The 20481-nt window shown below is 41.9% G+C and overlaps 1 protein-coding gene across 5 annotated transcripts in view; it reads left to right on the forward strand.

Annotated features, from left to right (window-relative positions):
* The window catches only part of ESR1 (estrogen receptor 1), a 380605-nt gene that overhangs the window by 353007 nt on the left and 7117 nt on the right, over positions 1–20481 (forward strand). For all 5 annotated transcript variants that reach the window (XM_047860318.1, XM_047860317.1, XM_047860320.1 and 2 more), the window contains one exon: positions 18755–18938. In XM_047860318.1, the coding sequence (XP_047716274.1) occupies positions 18755–18938 (184 nt within the window). The remainder of the gene's footprint in view (positions 1–18754; positions 18939–20481) is intronic.

Raw genomic sequence — 20481 nt, forward strand, 5'->3', positions numbered from 1 at the left:
AAGGTAGCTTAAAAATATAAACATCATGTCATCATTACTAGTATAGTCTTTTTTTTTTTTCCAAAGGGAAACTATTAGGCAATCAAATATCCTACCAAGATTTTGGTGTCAAGATCTCCCTGTTCTAATCAAAGGACTAGAAGTACACTCAGGGCCTATATTTGGAAGGGCCTTAGGTGCCCTCCTTTCACCTTCATGCCCGGCCTCTAGTTTAAAAGTGTTTTGACACTTGAACTGAAGAAAACCATGAGAAAAATGACAATAAAATCCCACTAATATCTCGAGCTCACAAGTAAAATAAAATATTGTTTTTAATGGGTTTATCTTTCCCCACAAGGTGCTCATTGAATAAGTAAAAGCCATGATAGAATGTGTATGCTTCCTGAAACATTTCAATGGAATGTCGAACTGTCCTGTAAAGTTTTAGTCTAAACCAAACATCCCTGCACTTGGTTGGAAGACCCACTTCTGGTCTAGCCTTCCACTCGTGGCCTTGTGGCTCCATACTCCTTCTCTGTTGGTGAAAGAAACATGGGGAAACAGACTTCCTGTTGCAAGTTTCTGTCTTCCCATCCCCCTTCCCATGGGGCCCCTGAGCACAGCATTCCTTTAGCTTCCTCCAGCACTTTCCCCGAGAGGGCATGTGGCTACTTCTGTATGTTGAGGTAGATTCAGACCACCTCAGGCCTATTTTCTCTGAGTTTTTACTTTACATCTACTTTTTGGGTTTGAGTTTTCTTCTGGCATATAAGAAAGACATCAGTACCCCCATGGAACCAAATGATATCCATGGCTGTTATAAGCTATTATTTGTTAGCTTAACTACCATTTACTGAGTATTCACTACTTTCCAGGCATGTGCTAAGTGCTGGAAATACACAGTTGCCTTTAGTTGCCTTATCTGTAGTAGTTTTTGCCCTGTGGTTTCCATGAAGTGAGGCATGTGGACTGCTCCCTGGCACCTAAGGACTGTTGCATCAAGGTGACTCAGTGGTCATAGCAATAATGATAGTAATAGCAGTGATTACTAAGGCAGTTCCTACCTCAAAGTCCTCATGGTCTAAAGACAGAGACAGATATAAAAAGAGAATTTATATTTTAAAAAATAAAGTTGTGATTATAAAACTTTATGTTCAGTTGAGGTCATTTAAGGATACAAAATACATTACTAAGGAAATCAACAACAACCCAAAGTCAACCAACCATCCGGACATTGCGATGTACCTCATTGCAATATAGTGGAAAGGGTAAGAGCAGGAGACTCTAGTTCCATGTTCAGCTCCCCTTTCTGATACGTCCTAGTTGTATGACTATGTCAGGTGTTGCTTACACCATTTGTGCTTCTGTTTCCTGGTCCATGAAATGCAGATCATAATAGCACCTACCTGCTAATACGAGTTAGCTCTTAAAACAATGCCACTTAGACCGACACTCCATTTGTGTGAGGTAGTATTTTCTTTTCTTGACATACTGTGAATATAACCATATTTTTATTTACGTATTTTAATTAGTATTATACTCATGTACTTTCTTTAAAAATAAGATTTTAAATGGCTGCGTAATCATGCATGAGGATATAACATCATTAATTCCACAACCTGATGCTGTTAAACATTTAAGTGCTTTCTCTTTTTTGGTGTTATAAATTATGCTTGCTTTGCATTCTTTCATTACATCTTTTGCCTACATTTGCTTATGGTTTTGGATATTTGTAGAAGTAGAGTCGCTCGTAAAAGGCCATAAAAATTCTTATGGCTCTTGGTACATGTTACCTACTGTTCCAGAAGGCTTTATCAAATTACACTTTTACATGAATGTAACCTTATCATGCAACGTGAGAGATAGAGGTGAGTGCAGACCGCTGGCCAGTTGGAGAGAGCAGATAACTTCCTCCTGCCCAGCTACTGCTCTCTTTTGTGAAAGACCCATAGTCAGCAATTTGTACGTAGGTCATATTATAAGCATCATGTTATGAACCTCCCAAGTTCACTCCTTATGAAGCAAATTATCACGTAGAGAATTTTGTTTATTTTGTTGTCTGTATAGATGCCTGTTGTGTTAAGTTTCAGGTTTGTGACTTATACAGACATTGTGCTGGGGAACTACTCTTCTTCCAAACTGTCAGGGTGCACAAAGAGCTGGCATTTTTGGTCTCACCTTCTGCCCTTGGTCCCTTCCACTGATTTTTTTAAAAGTGGTATTTATAAAAAGAAAGACACCAGATTGAATGGCTGGAAGTGTCCCTCCCTTCAAAACTCATCTAGGGAAAGAAACCTGGTGCCCCCAGTGGTTTCATTTGCTCTGGATTCTGGGCCTTTGTGAGATTGGCATACCTTTCCTAGCCCATAATGAGTTTAGAAGAGGCAGCTTACCATGTGAACCCACTACGGCTCCAGACAGGCTATTCATTGGCTGCTGGTTCAAGAGTGCCCTGTCCAATGCTGTTGATGCCCCAAGGATGCCCCAAGTACAAGCTAGTTTCCAGATTCTCACAACTGGAAGCAGACAGATGCTGGGAAACCTGGTCCAGCTCAGAACAATAGTCAACCCTGAGGATGGCTACGCATGTGTGTCAGGAAGGGACTGGCAGGAGCAGTTTCTTTACTCTTTCAAATTGGCATCAACAGCAATGATGAATTAACCCTGGAATGGAAAATTCATTTTCATCTTGACAGGTGAAGCATCTGCTCTTTTCCTTAGTATAGAAAACGTTACTCTTTGAGCAAGGTAACATAACCTTTACATTCAGTGAAAGCCAACACTCAGGACCTTCTAGCAAAACCTTAATGCTGCGCTTTCTTTGCATTCCAACTTACAAGTCCTCTGGGGACAAAAAGCTAATCCTCGAAGCTGATCTTTTTTGCACTTCGACATGTAGTTCGGGTTATTGATGATATGTCAGAAGCATTTCCCACTAGGAAAATTATTCTCAGGGGGCACCTGGGTGGTTCAGTCAGTTAAGTGTCCCACTCTTTGTTTCAGCTCAGGTCACGATCTCACTGTTTGTGGGTTCAAGCCCCATCCTGGGCTCTGTGCTGACAGCATGGAGCCTGCTTGGGATTCTGTCTCCCTCTCTCTCTGTGCCCCTCCCCTGCTTGCTCTCTCTCTCTCTCTCTCTCTCAAAAATAAATAAACTCAGAAGCTTTAGTGGCAAATTTGTTAGTTTTACTTCTTGTCAAAATAGCAAGCCTTGAAGAGTTTCAGAAATGGGAACAGCCTTAGGGATGATAGAAATATTATGAAAAGAGTAATAAGTAATATCCCTACAGCAAGCTCCTTATTCCTTGGGATTTCCATTCACCAGCTGTGTTTCTCTCTCATCAGTCCAGGCATTGACAAAGCTCATGAAATAATAGAAATGAAAGGGGCTTTGATTTTGTATTTTTAATAACATTTTTCTCCACCAAATTATGAAAATCATGCATGCCCAACACAGGTAACTTGGAAAATACAGAAAAACCACCAAGAAAAATAATCTCCTAAGGAATCATAATTCCGCCACACAAAAGTAATCATTGTCAACGGTTTGTCGAAAGTTCTTAATTAAAGAGACTCTTAGAAGATGTCTGTGTGCACAGTGTTCCTTCCTTTCTCCACACTGTCCTGCATAGTTCTGAAAAGCTGGATTGCTCCTAAGTCATTCCAGGAAAATGATTAGTTTTTTTCAAATATCTCTGGAGGTGAGTCCTTTGGCAATCATTTCTAGTTTTTCGCAAACCTTGCAATTAAGAAACTCTTTGTGTAGCTTCTGAGCAGTGGACTGGGTGTGAAGGATATTTGGGTTCTGGCTCCAGCTCTGACTGACAGGGTGATCCCAGGGAAGCCCAGCCTAGCTGCCCTGCCTAAAACCCCTCTCAGCTCTTTCTAGCATCTACTAGCCTGGTTCCCTAACCTCTTGGAGCCTATTTCCCAATGATTAAAAGTAACTGAAGTGGAGCAGGTTTGGGAGTTTTTTACATGAAAAACTTTTATTTTTGTTTATTTTTAATAGACTTTATTTTTTTTTTGAGCAGTTGTACATTATAGAGCAGTTTAGAGCAAAACTGAGTGAGAGGTACAGAGATTTCTCCTCTTCCCACACTAACACTAACACCTACTATCAAAATCCTTCACCAGAACGTTTGATGTACCATTGATGAACCTGTATTACACACCATTATCACCCAAAGTCCACGGTTTACATTAGTCACACTTGGTATTGCACGTCCTGTGGGTTTTGGCACGTGGATAATGGCACATATCCACCATTATAGTAACAGCGTGGTTTCGCTGCTCTAAAAATCCTGTGTTCTGCCCATACGTCCTCCCCGTCCCTGCCTTGAAAACCACTGATCTTTTTTTGCTCTCTCCATACTTCTCCTTTTCTTAGAATGTCATGTAGTTGGAATCATACAGCATAGAGTCTTTCTAGATTGGCCTCTTTCACTTAGTAATATGTGTTTAAGATTCCTCCACATCTTTTGATAGCTTGATAGCTCATTTCTTTTTAGTGCTGAATAAGATTGTATTGTCTGGATGTACTATAGTTGATGTATCCATTCACCTACTGTAAGGCATTTTGATTGCTTCCAAGTTTGAGAAATTATAAATAACAGTGCTGTACATACCCCCCGGCAGGTTTTTGCGTGGACATAGATTTTCAACTCATTTGGGTAAATACGAAAGAGCATGATTACTGGATCTTATGGTAAGGGTGTATTTCGTTTTGTAAGCATCTGCCAAACTGTCTTCCAAAGAGGCTCTGCCATTTTTCATTCCTTCTAGAGTTCCCATTTTCCTATATCCTTGCCAGCATTTGGTGTTGTCAGTGTTCCAGATTTTGGGCTCTCTAAGAGGTGTCTTGTTCTAATAGGCAGTTCCTTAATGACACATCATGTGGAGCATGTTTTCATTAAAAAAATTTTTTTAATGTTTATTTTTGAGAGAGACAGAATGAGAGGGGCAGAGAGAGAGGGAGACATAGAATCTGAAGCAGGCTCCAGGCTCTGAGCTGTCAGCAGAGAGCCCAATGAGGAGCTCAAACCCACAAGCCATGAGATCATGACCTGAGCTGAAGTCGGATGCATAACCGACTGAGCTACCCAGGCGCCCCTAGCATCTTTTCATATGCTTGTCATCTGTATATTTTTTCTTTAATGAGGTGTCTATTCAGGTCTTTTGCCTATTTTTTTGAGTATAGTTGATACACAAAGGTTATGTTAGTTTCAGGTGTACAACTTAGTGATTTGACAAGTTTTTACATTATGCCATGTTCACCACAAATACAGCTACCATCTGTCCCATTACATCACTGTTACAGTATCACTGAATTCCTTATGCTCTGCTTTTTATTCCTGTGACTTTCTCGTCCCATAATGGGAAGGCTGTATCTCCCTCTCTCCTTCACCCATTTAGCCCAACCTCCTAAACCTCTTCCCTTTTGGCAACCATCAGTTTTGCTCCATATTTATAGGTCTGATTCTGCTTTTTGTTTGTGTATTCATTTTTTAAGATTTGATTTTGAATGGAATCATATGGAATTTGTCTCTCTTAGTTGGACTTGTTTCACTTAATACCCTCTAGGTCTATCCATTTTTGTCTCAAAAGGCATGATCTCCTTTTGATGGCTGTGCAATATTCCACATTTTCTTATTCATTTGTCTGTTGGTGGACACTTAAGTTGCTTCCATATCTTGGCTATTATAAATAATGCTTCAATAAACATAGGGGTGCACATATCTTTTTGAGTTTGTGTTTTCCCTGGGTAAATACCCAATAGTGGAATAATTGGATCATAGGGTATTTCAATTTTTAATTTTTTGAGGAACCTCCATACTGTTTTCCACAGTAGCTGCACCAGTTGACATTTCCATGAGGGTTCCTTTTTGTCCACATTCTCATCAATGCTTGTTGCTTCTTGTCTTCTTAATTTTTACCCATACTGACAATTGTGAATAGATGTCTCATTAGGGTTTTGATTTGCATTCTCTAATGATTAGTGATGTTGAGCATCTTTTCATGAATCTGTTGGCCATCTGTAAGTTTTCTTTGGCCAAAGATCTGTGCCAGTTTTCTGCCCATTTTTAGTCAGGTTGTTTGTTTGCATGTGTGTCTGTTGAGTTGTATAATCTCTTAATATATTTTGGATATTAACCCCTTATTGTATATGTCATTTGCAAAAATCTTCTCCCATTCAGTAGGTTATCTTTTTGTTTTCTTGATGGTTTCCTTTGCTGTGCAAAAGCTTTTTAGTTTGATACAGTCCCAATAATTTATTTTTGCTTTTATTTCCCTTGTCTTAACAGATCTAAAAAAATGTTGCTATGTCTGATATTAGAGAAATTACTGCCTGTGCTCTCTCTCTTCAAGGATTTTTATGGTTTAGTTCTCACATTTAGGTCTCTAGTCCATTTTGAGTTTATTTTTGTGTATGGTGTTGGTGTTCCAGTGTCATTCTTCTGCATGTAGCCGTCCAGTTTTCCCAACACCATTTACTAAAGAGACTGTCTTTTCCCCATTGTATATTCTTGCCTCCTTTGTCATAGATTAATTGACTATATAAATGTGGGTTTATTTCTGAGATCTCTATTCTGTTCCATTAATCTGTGTGTCTATTTTTGTGCCAGTACCGTTCTGTTTTGGTTACTACAGTTTTGTAGTATATTTTGAAATCTGGGATTGTGACACCTCCAACTTTGTTCTTCTTTCTTACGATTGCTTTGGCTATTCCAGGTCTTCTGTGGTTCCATACAAATTTAAGTATAATTCTTCTAATTTTGTGGCCCATTTTTTAATTGGGTTGTTCATTTTCTTATGTTGACCTTTAAGAGTTCTTTGTATATTTTGCATAAGAATCCTTCCTCATCAGATATGTCTTTTGTAAATATTTTCTCCCAGTATGGCTTGCCTTCTCACTCTTTTTAGATTGTTGGTTTTTAAATGCTCTTCTGTTTCAAGACTTGTGTTCCAGAAGGAGACTCTGGTGAAGGAGGAGAAGCTGAGTGAGTGAGATCCAGCCCCGCACCTTTATTTCTTCTGCTTCCAAAGTTTTACTACACCCAGTTTATATATGAAGTTTTTATAAGAGGTTCACAGTTTTCAGGGGTTTTGATCCTCAAAATAGTTTGAAAACTACTGAATTAGATGAACGTAGGCTCTTTTTAAATCTATAATTCTAGAATTCTATGTCGCCTTTTTGCAATGTAATATAACCTTTCTCAAGGAAAAATGAGATAAACCTGTCATAGTCATGTGACACTTTTTCGATACAATTTTCATCTACTGTAGTGTTCACTTGAAATGGAGAAACTGATAACCCTAAGGAATATGTGCCATTTAGATGCCCACTTGTCTCTTCAAAACAGTAATTTTTGAAACTAATCATCTGTTCCGAAGTAATCAGAGGGAACTATCAGCCATTTCACTTTTATATCTAGGTAAAAGGGGAAAAGTATTATCTGAAATTTTGTGACTCTGGAGATAAACATACAAGTCAGAACCAAGAATGTGCAACCTTCATCTGTTAGCAACCAGTGCTGAACATCATAGGGTTTGGAACAGTTCTGCTGTTCAATTCAGGATGATGAGCTCACATGCATTTCAGCTTATTATATATTCTTAGATCACATGCCACTTTTTTTCCTGGATTTGAAGCTAAGTCACTCAGATGAATGTTTAATGATGTTTTGTAAACATTTGCATTCACACTAACACTGTTTATTGATTTGGCAGAAGATGGAGGGATATCTTTTTTCATTTTTTGATTCACATATTGCCTATTCCACAGAGAATTTGAAATGGCTTACTAAGTTTTATGTAATGCAAAGGGAGTAGACCAATAATTGACAAAATCTGTGAAAAAGGAAAATAAAGTGAATAAAGTAATAAATCCAGGAACCTAATTAGTGCACAGAAGTACGTCTGTACAGCTCTTAGGAATGGGCCACAAATTTGGCTCTAAATCTCCCTCACTTGGCCAAAGCACAGAGGAGAACACATTCCATTATAAGGTTCATAGACGTTTAATAAAAATAAAAGCAAATAGACCAGTTGTATAACATAAAACACTCTCCTTCGGGCAAATCTCTACAAAGTCTATTTCTCACAATTGGGACTGGGTAAGGATTGTTCAACCAAGAATTCAGAGTGTTTTATACTCTGGTGAGAGACCAGATGCAGATGTTTTGGGTTGCCAGTTAGGGGCAGATCCATATGTTTTGAGATGGATCAGCTGGACAGTGGCCAGGTGTAATAGCTTCCAATGAAAGTTGTTAACTGCACACAGTATCTGACAGGATGAGTTAAAACCCTCACCAGTTGTACCAAGGATGAAGGTCAAGGGCTGGATTAAGGCATTGATAGGCAATAGGGTTTATAATGTGGAGTAGAGAGTATTCAGGTACACCAGAACAGGAGCCCAATCTCTAATCTGCCTGTCATTTTCCCTTCAAAGTGTTTTGTGCAGATATCCAGCTATATTGTGCCTACTGCTACTGTGTAATAAATTACCCCCAAAACATAACAAGTTAAAAAAAAAGTTTGGATTCTCTTGGCCATGAATTTGTATAGGGCACAGAATGAACATTTTGTCTCTTTTCCACAATGTCTAGCACCTCAGATGGGGAACCTCATAACGTTGGGATAATTTGGTAATTGTAGGCGTGGTCATCTTGATGTGCCTTTATTCACATGGTAGCAATTGATGCTGGCTGCTGGCTAGGACATCAACTGGAGCTGTTGACTAAAATGCATACCTATGGTTTCTCCCATAACTCCCACACAGCCTGGTGCAGTGTACCTCTTAGAAGGTGGCAAGGGCTCCAGAAGCAGCTGTCCCAGCTGACAAGACAAAAGCTACATGGCCTTATAGGATAGCCCCTTAGAAGCCACACAGCATCACTTCCAGCCCTCCCCCTTTTTTTAATTACAAGCAAGTCATGGGTCCATCCAGACTCAAAGGAGGGCATAGATTGGACACCTCTGTGGGAAGAGTGTCAGGATCATGTTGTTGAGCAGCATGTTGGATAGGAGATGTTGTAGTGGTCACATTGGAAAATACAGTCTGCTCCAATGTGTAAGAGCTGCTTCCTTCTCTGTGTTGTTGCTCCATTGCCCTTAAAATGCCAAGCAAGAAAAGGAAAGGTCCAGGGAAATGAATTTATGCCGACTATTTTGGCCTACCTTCCCTGGGGGAAAAATGAAACCCTCAAGGCCAGGCCAGCTCCTTGGGACTAGGAATTCTGCATGGAACCTTGTGAATAGATTCCTGTGTGATAGATGGGCTGCACATTTTCCATCAAATGGCCCTTCAGGGGCACCTGGGTAGCTCAGTCAGTTAAACAACTGACTTCAGTTACGGTTCGTGGGTTCGAGCCCTATGTCAGCCTCTGTGCTGACAGTTCAGAGCCTGAGCCACCTTCAAATTCTGCGTCTCCCTCTCTCTCTCTGCCCCTCCCCAGTCATTCTGTCTCTCTCTCAAAAATAAATAAATATTAACAAAAAAAATTTTTTTAATGTCCCTCCAGAACATCTTCTTGACCTCAGAAACCTCGTAATTGACTGTTTGAGGGATAGGAGAATCAGAACCCTGGCTGCTTCCTTCTATATTACTGATACAACTAACCTAAATAAGGCTTTTAAGCAAAACATAGATCCATAATGGATTTATCCTAAAAGGTATAAGGCTAGAATATTATTTATTACAAAAATTTTTAACTGGAATTTTTTAAAATTTGGGTATAGTTGACACACAATGTGACTTTTTTTTTTAATGTTTATTTATTTTCGAGAGAGAGAGAGACAGAGCACGAGTGGGGAACAGGCAGAGAGAGAGGAAGACACAGATTCTGAAGCAGGCTCCAGGCTCTGAGCTGTCAGCACAGGGCCCGATGTGGGGCTTGAACTCACGAAGTGCCAGATTATGACCTGAGCTGAAATCAAGACTCAGATACACAACCAACTGAGCCATCCAGGTGCCCCGGCACAATGTGACATTAGCTTCAGGTGTACAGGGTAACGATCAACAGGTTTGGACATTGTGATGTGCTCATCACAAGTGTAGGTACCATCTGACCTCACATGTCACTATTGGAGTATCATTGACTACATTCCTCATGCTGTGCCTTTTATTCCTGTGACCTATTCATTCCAGAACTGGAAGCATGTATCTCCTCCCGTTTACCCATCTTGCCCAGCACCCCTCACCCCAACTGCAATTTCATATATAAAAGCTACAGGCAACAGAATGAAACTGAATCACTTTGTTATAGCCTATACAAAATAAACTTAAAATAGATTGAAAACTTAAATGTAAGATCTGAAACCATAATACTCCTAGAAGAAAACATAGGCAGTAAGCTCCTTGACATTGGTCTTAGCATTATTTTTTTTTGGATCTGTCTCCTTAGTAAGGGACAACAAAAGAAAATATAAACAAATGGAAGGGGGCACCTGGGTCACTCAGTGGGGTAAGCATCTGACTCAGTTTTGGCTCAGGTCATGAGATCATGGTGTGTGAGTTCAAGCTCTGCACTGGGCTCCACACTGATGGTGTGGAGCCTGCTTGGGATTCTCTCTCCCTCTCTCTCTGCCTCTCGCCTGCTTGCACTCTCTGTCTCTCTGTCAAAACAAATAAACTCAAAAAAAAAATAAAACAAACCAATGGGACAACATTAAATGAAAAGCCCTTGCACAATGAAGGAAACCATAGAAAAAATGAAAAGACATCCCACTGAATGGGAGAACATGTTTGCAGATAAAGTGTCCCCCTTATTAGGAGTTCATATCCAAAATACACAAAATATATAGCAAAAGCCAAACAATCCAATTTCAAAAAATGGGAGAAGGACCTGATAGACTTTTTTCCAAAGAAGACACCCAGATGGCCAACAGGCACATGAATAGGTGCTCAACATCATGAATCGTCTTGGAAATGCAAATTAAAACCACAGTGAGTTACCACCTCACACCTGTCAGGATGCCTATTATCAGAAAGACAAGAAATAACAAGTGCTGGAGAGGATGTGGAGAAAAGAGAAATCTCGTGCACTGTTGGTGGAGATGTAAATTGGTGCAGCCACTGTGGAAAATAGTATGAAGCTTCCTTCAAAAATTAAAAATAAAACTACCGTATGTTCCAGCAATCCTCCAAAAGCAATTCTTTTTGGAGGATTGCTGGAATTCGAAGAATTCAAAGGAAATGAAAATGTTAATTCAAAAAGATACACACACTCCTACATTCGTCGCAGCATTGTTTACAACAGCCAAGATATTGAAGCGACCCAAGTGTCCATCTATAGATGAATGGATAAAGAGGATGTGGTATAGACATACAATAGAATGTTACTGTGCTATAAAGAGTAATGAGATCTTACCATTTGCAACAACATGCATGGATAGACCTAGACGGTATTATGGTAAGTGGAAGGAGTCAGAGAAAAAAAAATACCAAAGGGTTTCACTTATATGTGTAATCTAAAAAGCAAAACAAATGAAGAAACAAAGTAGAACAGAAACAGAGCCCCAGATACAGAAAACAAACTGGTGATTGCCAGAGGGGAAGAGGTGGGGAGATGGACGAAATAGGTGAAGGAAATTAAAAGGTACAATCTTCCAGTTATAAGATAAATAAGATATAGGTATGTAACATCCAGACAGGGCATATAGTCAATAATATTGTAAGAACTTTGTGCGGTGACAGATGGCGATGAGACTTGCTGCAGTGATCATTTTGTAATAAATGTATCAAATTACTATGTTGTACATCTGAAACTAATATAATATTGTATGTCAATTATACTTCAATAAAAAACTGAGACACATGGCTGCCACTTAAATTATTTTCTTAAAAAGTATACATTTAAGATTTCTTCTCAGGTCAGTTGAATCAGTTAGTTTCACCATCTGAAATCATTAAAGGATTTGTCCTTTGAGTCAGCTTGAATGTATTGACATACCACGTTTTTACCTTTTAGAACTTCTAGTAGATTTCACTAAAAACTTATACTAAATTGATAAATATCGCTGAATCTCTAGCATATGATCTCTGTTCAGATTTTGTTTGTTCATGATTCAATCTTGGGAGGTTGTATGCTTCTAAGAATTTATTTTTTTTCTAGATTGTCCAATTTTTTGGCACATAATTATTCATAGCAGTCTCTTATGATCCTTTGTATTTCTGCGGTATCAGTTATAACTTGTCTTTCATTTCTGAATGTATTTACTTGTGCTCTCTCTCTCTCTTTTTTCTTGGTGAATCTAGATAGTTTGTCAATTTTGTTTATCTTTTTAAAGAACCAGCTCTTAGTTTCATTGCTCTTTTTTATTATTTGTTTCAGTTTTTATTTATTTCTGCTCTAATCTTAATTATTTCTTTTTTTTAAATGGTTATTTATTTCTGAAAGGGAGGAGACAGAGGCAGAGCATGAGCGGGGGAGGGACAGAGAGAGGGAGGCACAGAATCCAAAGCAGGCTCCAGGCTCTGAGCTGTCAGCACAGAGCCTGATGCAGGGCTTGAACCCACGAACTGTGAGATCATGACCTGAGCCAAAGTCAGCTGTTTAACCGACTGAGCCACCCAGGTGTTCTCATCTTAATTATTTATTTCCTTTTTACTAACATTAGGCTTCATTGGTTCTTTTTTTCTAGTTCGTTTCGGTGTGAAGTTAGATTGCTTATTTGAGATTTTTCTTGTTTCTTGAGGTAGGCCTGTATTGCTATGAACTTGTCTCTTAGAACTGCTTTTGTTACATCCCCTAGATTTTGAACCATTGTATTTCCATTTTCATTTGTCTCAAGATATTTTATTTCTTCACTGATACATTGGTTCTTTAGTAGCATGTTGTTTAATCTCCATGTATTTGTGATTTTTCCAGTTTTCTTCTTGTACTTCGTTTCTAGCTTTATACCATTGTGGTCAGAAAACATGCTTTGTCTTCTTTACTGAGACTTGTTTTGTGGCCTATAAAGTGATCTGTCATGGAGAATGTTCCATGTGCACTTGAGAAGAATGTGTATTCTGCTGCTTTTGGATGGAATGCTCTGTTGTATATCCATTATGACCATCTGGTCTAATATATTATTTAAGGCTGGTGTTTCCTTATTGATTTTCTGTCTGGATGATATATCCATTGATGTAAGTGGGGTGTTAAAGTCCCCTGCTATTGTTGTATTGCTTCCTTATGACTGTTAAGATTTGCTTTATATATTTAGGACCTCCTATTTTGGGTGCATAGATATTAACAAGTATTATATTCTCTTGTTGGATCAATACTTTTATTATTATGTAATGTCCTGTCTTTTCTTAAAGTTTTTATTCTAAAATCTATATTTTCTGATATAAGTACAGCTACACCCACCTTCTTTTCCTGTCTGTTGGCATGGGATATCTTTTTTCATCCCTTCTCTTTCCATCTGTGTTATGTCCTTAGATATGAAATAAGTCTCTTATATGAACATATATCCTATCTTAAAAGCTCACAAATTCCAGATATTCAGTGTATAGAACTTAAAAAGACCTTGGAGATCATATCCCTTGGATAAACAGTGGAAAAGAGATAATGAATTGGAAAAATAAACAGTAATACATACAAGAGGTGATCAAAAAGTCTGTGGGACAATGTTAGTCCAAGACAGAAAGACAAGAACTCCAAAATAATTTTAGTATGTACTTTTCACAAAGTGTATTTCTTATTATGCCAAAAAATTATTTAAAAACACATAGGAGCAATAACACAGTATTTCATTAATGTCTACTGTTTTGTAATAGTTGATTCTAATTTTGTTTAGAAGAATCTTAAGTCTTATTCTATATATTGCAACCAGTTGTGTTGCTTTTGTGGCACCTGTATACCTGCACTAAAAACGTGTATAGTTGGACAGCTTATGTAATACATTCAATTGGCTGCATAAAGTGAATAAATTACTTCATAATTTTGAGAAAAGGTATTCCATTTAAGCTTTCCTTTCTATAGCCAAACTGAATACTGGACCTTTTTTGTACAGCCTTTGTAGAAGCTTTTCAGAACTTTTCACTGCAAAATTTTTATTTGTAGGGGTTTCTGGGTGGCTCAGTTGGTTAAGTGTCCAACTCTTGATTTTAGCTTAGGTCATGATCTCATGAACCATGAGATCGATCCCCTCGTTGGGCTCTGTGCTGACAGTATGGAACCTGCTTGGGATTCTCTCTCTCTCTCTCTCTCTCTCTCTTTCTCTCCCCCCCCCCCAAGCTCTCCCTCTTTCTCTCAAAATAAATAAATAAGTATTAAAAAATTGTTTGTAGTAGGATTGATTCGTTAATACATTTAAGAAAAAAACCCCTTCATTATTTGGGACTGTCTGACACTTTGTAGGACATCCGACAGGTGTCCTACCCACTAAGTGGCTGTAGCAACCACAAACTGTCCCAACAACACTCCACAAGGGGCAGTACTATCCCCTAGGAGACCAGCAGTCGCGGCGGGAGCACAAAACAAATGGAGCGTTCATCAAACTGTCAGTCTCAAAGGCCCTTCTGAGCAGACATGCTCATTACTTGTTTTACAGTTAAAACCCCTAAAGGCTGACCTGCGGATTAATCACTGGGTGAACAGGATAAAAAGAGAAGTCCCTGCAAGGAGAGTGGCAGCTTGCTGGCCCAGACTACTTATAGTCGTGGACTTGAGGGGTTTTCTTTGCTAATTTTTCCCTTTGAGTTGTGTTTTTTTTTTTTTTTTTTTTAATTTGGTCAAACTACCATAGGCTGAAGGATTCTCCCAGGGTCCAGTGTCACATTCTTCCTTTTGGAAAAGAAAACATGTGTCCTTGCTTGAAGAATTTGGCCTTAAGCATCTGGTAAACCATGGCCTCAGCATTCTTCATTTGTTTAGAACAATTAGATGTGCCCACCAGTGGAGGGCAATGGTTGGTTGTGCTATGCTCCCTTCTGGGCACGACCACGTACATATATGCCCTGCAGGGTCCATGCCTGCATTCCTCCAGCTTCCAGAAGTCTCTATTATCTGGAAAAGTGATGGGGGGTAGGGAGAGGTTCCTGTGGGATGAAGAGAAAAAAGGAAGAAGGCAGAGGGAGAGCATCCAAGCAGAATCAGAGGAGAGAGTGAAATTCAGAGTCGGTGAGAGCAAGAGAGTGTGAGAAAGATTGAATTGAGATCTCTTATATATGGGGGTGTCCTTGTGGTCTCGCTCCCCATTCTTTTCCACCACCAGATTTCTCCACAGACTCTTCCTACATCTCCTGATGTTGGCCAAGATTCAGAATATGGAGAAGCTCAGATTTGCTAATAATACTTCAAGACTGGATAATGACACACAGATTGGTTTTTTCCATCTTTGGGATTTGGAGCAGCTCTGGGAGTTGCAAAACCTGCCTTGGTGCAAGAATATTTCTGAAGGCTCTCACTGTCTGATCACTGGCTCTGGGCTGTTGGGCACAGTGGTGCAGCCATCCAGGGTGGCGGGGACCACCTGGGATATGGAAATTACCAGCAGCCCGGTTTTGCATTCGCCGGAGCACCTGAAGCATTCTGGGAATTTGAATTTCTGTTGTTTCTCTCAAACACCCCCTTAGGGGCAGCAGGCAACAAACATGGACCACATTTTGCCAGAAAAGCCCAAAAGGATGATGGCTGCTGTTGTCAATTATTGGCATTTCAACAGGACTGTATTTTTATTTCTGAGTATATTTACACAGCTAGGAAGCATCTGCTGACAAGGATGAAATGATAAGCTGTATCCGTGCCAAAACAGGACTAGAAAAACAGGCTTGTTCTGCGAATGGACTGCATCTCCAGTCGGTGTTAAGAAAATTCTTTCTCCACAGGCAATATCTGCACGCAAAACATTAACACTTGGGGCGCCTGGGTGGCTCCATCAGTTAAGCGACTGACTTCGGCTCGGGTCATGATCTCACCATTCATGAGTTCGAGCCACACATCGGGCTCTGTGCTGACAGCTCAGAACCTGGAGGCTGCTTCGGATTCTGTGTCTCCCTCTCTGTCTCTGCCCCTCCCCGCTTGTGCTCTGTCTCTCTCTCTCTCTCTCAAAAAATAATAAATAAATCATTTAAAAAGCCATTAACACTTAAAATAGGACTTGGAATCCCTATTAAGTAACATAGTGCATGCACACAGTAGGTCCCTAATGAAAGTCTGCTAAAGGGAAGAATCGATGTGTGCAGGCACCTGAAGGAAGATGGGCGATCAGTAGCCCCAGAGAAAACTTCCCACCCTGCAGCCTGAGGGCCACGGTTCTTTCACTGGGAAGAGCGTGATGTGAGGCTGGCTCTCAAGGTGTCTGAGATTCAAGCAGAAGAGGTCTGAAGTTCTACCCCTGGGTGCACAAGGAAGAAGAACCGTGTGGCTGGATGTCACCTTGAAGCAGGTTGCTCCTCGATTCTGTGGTTCTCTTGAACCAGAACAGGATTGTTGGTGTATGAGGCCAGCATCCCGGGTGGTGACAAAAAAGGAAATTGGTAGAAAACGCATCATCCAAGTTGGATTAACTCAGCTCTGTGGCCTGGGCAGGTTCCCAGGACATACAGCCAGATGCAGGGCCTCTGGGAGACGGGAGGCTAGAACCTGTGTGGTAACAGAGAGGGAAGTGCGAGGCAGGGCGGGGGGCTGCTCGGAGGTGCCCCTCACCCTAACCCACTGGTGCACAACCCTCCTGCCATCCATCACTTCCAGGCCAACCCCGAGGCCACTGGACAGTTGCCCAATTTCTAACGGACACGTTCTTTCTCTGTCAACAGTTCACATGGAACGTTAAGTGAAGGAATCCAGCAATTTCTTCATTTCACTGCCTATTGCTTACTCATTCTGTGGTCTATTTGCTTTGGATTCAAGTGCCTCTGGGTACGAAAAGCTACATTATTGTATTCAACTGCATGTAAGCCAAGATCCCGACCATCCTGGTTTTGTTGTTGTTGTTGTATTTGTTCTAAAGCTTAGCCATTTTCCATTCTGGGCAATTACCACTGTTTACTATGAGTTCCACTGCATAGGTTATTTTCCCCATCGCCGACCTCCGGGTTGCGGTGTGGGCAGTAACTGTCATCACATCACAGCCTGCTAAAGGAAAGAATTGTAGCAGTACAAAGTCAGACATTAATAAATGTAGGGGACTTAGCTTGAAGGTACCAGTGAGGATGGGGAGAGGATGGGGAGGAGAAGAAATCTCTTTATGAGGGGGCCAGTGGGCTGAGAAGAAATAAGACTGAAAAAGATGTTGCTAAATACATAATGCATCACCTGGAGAAAAATACAGCATCATCTGCTCTCTGTAGGACGGTATGATTCGGCGGAATGGAGTTTGTTTCTGGAGTGTTTACTTGATAGAAAAACCATCTTTGTGGTCCTACGACAGGACTGACCCATCCTGCCCTCCTCTTGCTCTGAATACTTGCCGCCTCTTTATCACTCACCTTCCTCTGGTCCTTGGGCTGAGTTCCCAACTCAGATGATCAGGATTCTTTTTGTTACAGGTGACAGAAACCAGCTCACACTGTCTTGAACAAAAAAGGGAATTTATAGGGCGCCTGGATGGCTCAGTTGGTTGAGCGTCTGACTTTGCCTCAGGTCATGATCTCATGGTTCGTGGGTACGAGCCCCGCATCGGGCTCTGTGCTTGCTGACACCTCAGAGCCCAGAGCCTGCTTCCGATTCTGTGTCTCCCTCTCTCCACCCCTCCCCTGCTCGTGGGCTAATACTGTCCCAAAGAATAGAGTGGCCTGATTGTCTCATTTCTTTTTTTTTTTTTTAATGTTTATTTATTTTTGAGAGAGAGAGAGAGAATGAGCCCGAGAGGGTCAGAGAGAGAGGGAGACTGAGGATCTGAAGCAGGCTCTGTGCTGACAGCAGGGAGCCCAATGCGGGGCTCAAACTCACAAACTGTGACATCATGACATGAGCTGGAGTCAGATGCCCAACTGACTGAGCCACCCAGGCATCCCCTGATTGTCTCATTTCAGTCCTGAGTCTACCTGTGGCCCAGGGAGTAGGATCTGTTTCCAGAAGAAAGGCAAGAGGGGAAAAAAACAAAACAAAACAAAACAAAACACGCCTCCCAGTGAAAAACAACAGTTCCCGTGGTCCTCTGCGCCCACCCACCATAAACCTTTCAGTTGAGGAGGAAAAGTAGGAAGGGCCTAAGCCTCATCTGAAAGCTCATCTGAAACATAACAGCAAGGTAGATCCTACCTGGGAAAATTACCTGTCAGTCACTCCACAGGTCATTCTTGCTGTCTGTGCATCTCACAAGAATGTCACATGATAATGATCACATGTGGAGTCAGTGCATTGGGCTTCCTTCCCGGCTCTGCTTTGTCCTAAGTTTTCTTAGCAGGTTCATGCATCTCTCTGCCCTTTGTTTTCTTCATGGGAGAGGAATAATAACGCCTCTCTCAGGGGTTTGTCGTCAGCGTTAGTGGGATAGTTTATGTTGATGTCAGATGGGCCAGAGAAGGAGCCCCTGGTATAACCATTACAACCCCGAGGCTAACAGTACCTTTCCTGGGGATCGTGATGACAAGTCCCAGAAATTGGCGCACACGCGGGAGGCCTGATAGGTTTCTCGGTGTTCTCAGACATGTATACTGAGTAGGAATTTCGTGCCGTTGCTCAGATGGAATGGGTCCCAGACTCCCGCCCTGCTGTGCTGGGGGCGGTGGGGAGGGGGGGGCACTGGCGCTGGCTGGGTTTTACATCCCGCACACGCTGCCAGTCTCCTAGACCTCGTCGTCTTGGAGTTTCTCTGTCTCACTCTCTCTCTGCGCATTCAGGAGTGTACACATTTCTGTCCAGCACCCTGAAGTCTCTGGAAGAGAAGGACCATATCCATCGTGTCTTGGACAAGATCACAGACACCTTGATCCACCTGATGGCCAAAGCGGGCCTGTCTCTGCAGCAGCAGCACCGGCGTCTGGCCCAGCTCCTCCTCATCCTGTCCCACATCAGGCACATGAGGTGAGGCATCCTTGGGTCCCCCCCCGGGAGCCCCGTAACGAACACAAGCCCTCAAACGTGCTACCGCTGGGCCGGGAAGGGCTGACGCCTGAATACAGATAGCGCCCTCGGAACAGTTCCCAGGACATAATAAGCAGAAACGCTATGGGACGACGGAGGAGGGAAGAAGGAAATCTGTCTAGGGCGTGGGGCAGGTGTCAGAGAGGCTTCATAGAGGAAATGATATTTGCACCCAGTTTGAAGCCTGCACAAGGTCTGATGGGGGGAGGAGTGTGTGGTGTGCGGGCAGAGGGAGGATGGCAATGTTTCATCATTCGTTTTATCTCACCACTCAAGGCGGGTGCGTGAACACAGCTGTCCTCTGAAGGCACCCGGCACGTCCATTACGGTTCCTGCATCACGCTCCCCCTATTTGTAGTTGGAAACCCGGGGGCACCCAGGTGGCTCAGTCGGTTAAGCGTCCGACTCTGGCTCAGGTCATGATCTCACGGTTCATGAGTTCGAGCCCCACATCAGACTCTCTGCTGTCAGCACAGAGCCTGCTTTGGATCCTCTGTCCCCCCCCCCCCCCCCCTCTCTGCCGCTCCCCAGCTCATGCTCTCTCACTCTCAAAAAGAAACATTAAAGAAATGTTTTTTAAAAAAGAGAAGAAAAAAGAAGTCCTGAGAGAATCTCGGTCCCTACAGCGCAGAGAGAATCGCCATTGATTCTTCCATTCCTCTCAGATCCCTTCTTGTCACCCCTCACGGCTGTTACCCTCATCCAAGCCGCCATCATTTCCTTTTGGATTTCTGCAGAGGCCACCAAACATACCTCCCTGCCTTCAGTCTTGACCCTTCCTAACCCATTCTCCACCCAGAGCCACAGTGGCCATCCTAATATCTGATCACCTCATTCCTTTATTTAAAACCCTCAGCTTCCCATCGCTTTAGATACCAGTGTAAGTTCCTTTATTTTGCTTGTACAACTTCTGTGCTCCAGCGGTTACTTAACTTCCTACTTAACTTCCTGGTCGTCCGAGCTCTGGCCAGGCATCTTTGTTCTCTGAGTCACGGGTGGGCAACTCTAGGTTACACATCGGCTGGCAGCTCTGTCCATCCCCGCTGGGTTCCCTCCCGCCTGTGGGACAGCTGATGCGGGCTGGGCACAGCCGGGGGGCTCTGCTTCAAGCTGCAGGTTGGCCAGGTGACTGCTCCATGTGTCCTTTATCCTCCTGTCCCCACAGGTTAGCTGGGACATATCGTTCTCACGGCAATGGCAGAGGTACAGGAAAGCAAGCCTATAAGGGCAAGTGCATTTTGATCTTTTAGTTAAGTGATATCTACAACATTCTGTTGGCCAACACATCACTTGATGAGGCTTCAAGTCAAGATCAGGAGCATGGGCACAGGGAGGGAGTATTTCAGAACAGTAAGCTAATCCATCATAGCTGAGATATTCTTTTCAGGAGGCATCTCCTGACCCTTAACCCAGCTGGGATTTATACCCTATTCTTCCTGATCGTTATTTCACGTCTTGTTTTCTCTCTGCCCCAATTAGACTG

The sequence above is a fragment of the Prionailurus viverrinus genome, chromosome B2 (assembly GCF_022837055.1).
Source record: "Prionailurus viverrinus isolate Anna chromosome B2, UM_Priviv_1.0, whole genome shotgun sequence".
In the NCBI taxonomy this organism is placed as follows: Eukaryota; Metazoa; Chordata; class Mammalia; order Carnivora; family Felidae; genus Prionailurus; species Prionailurus viverrinus.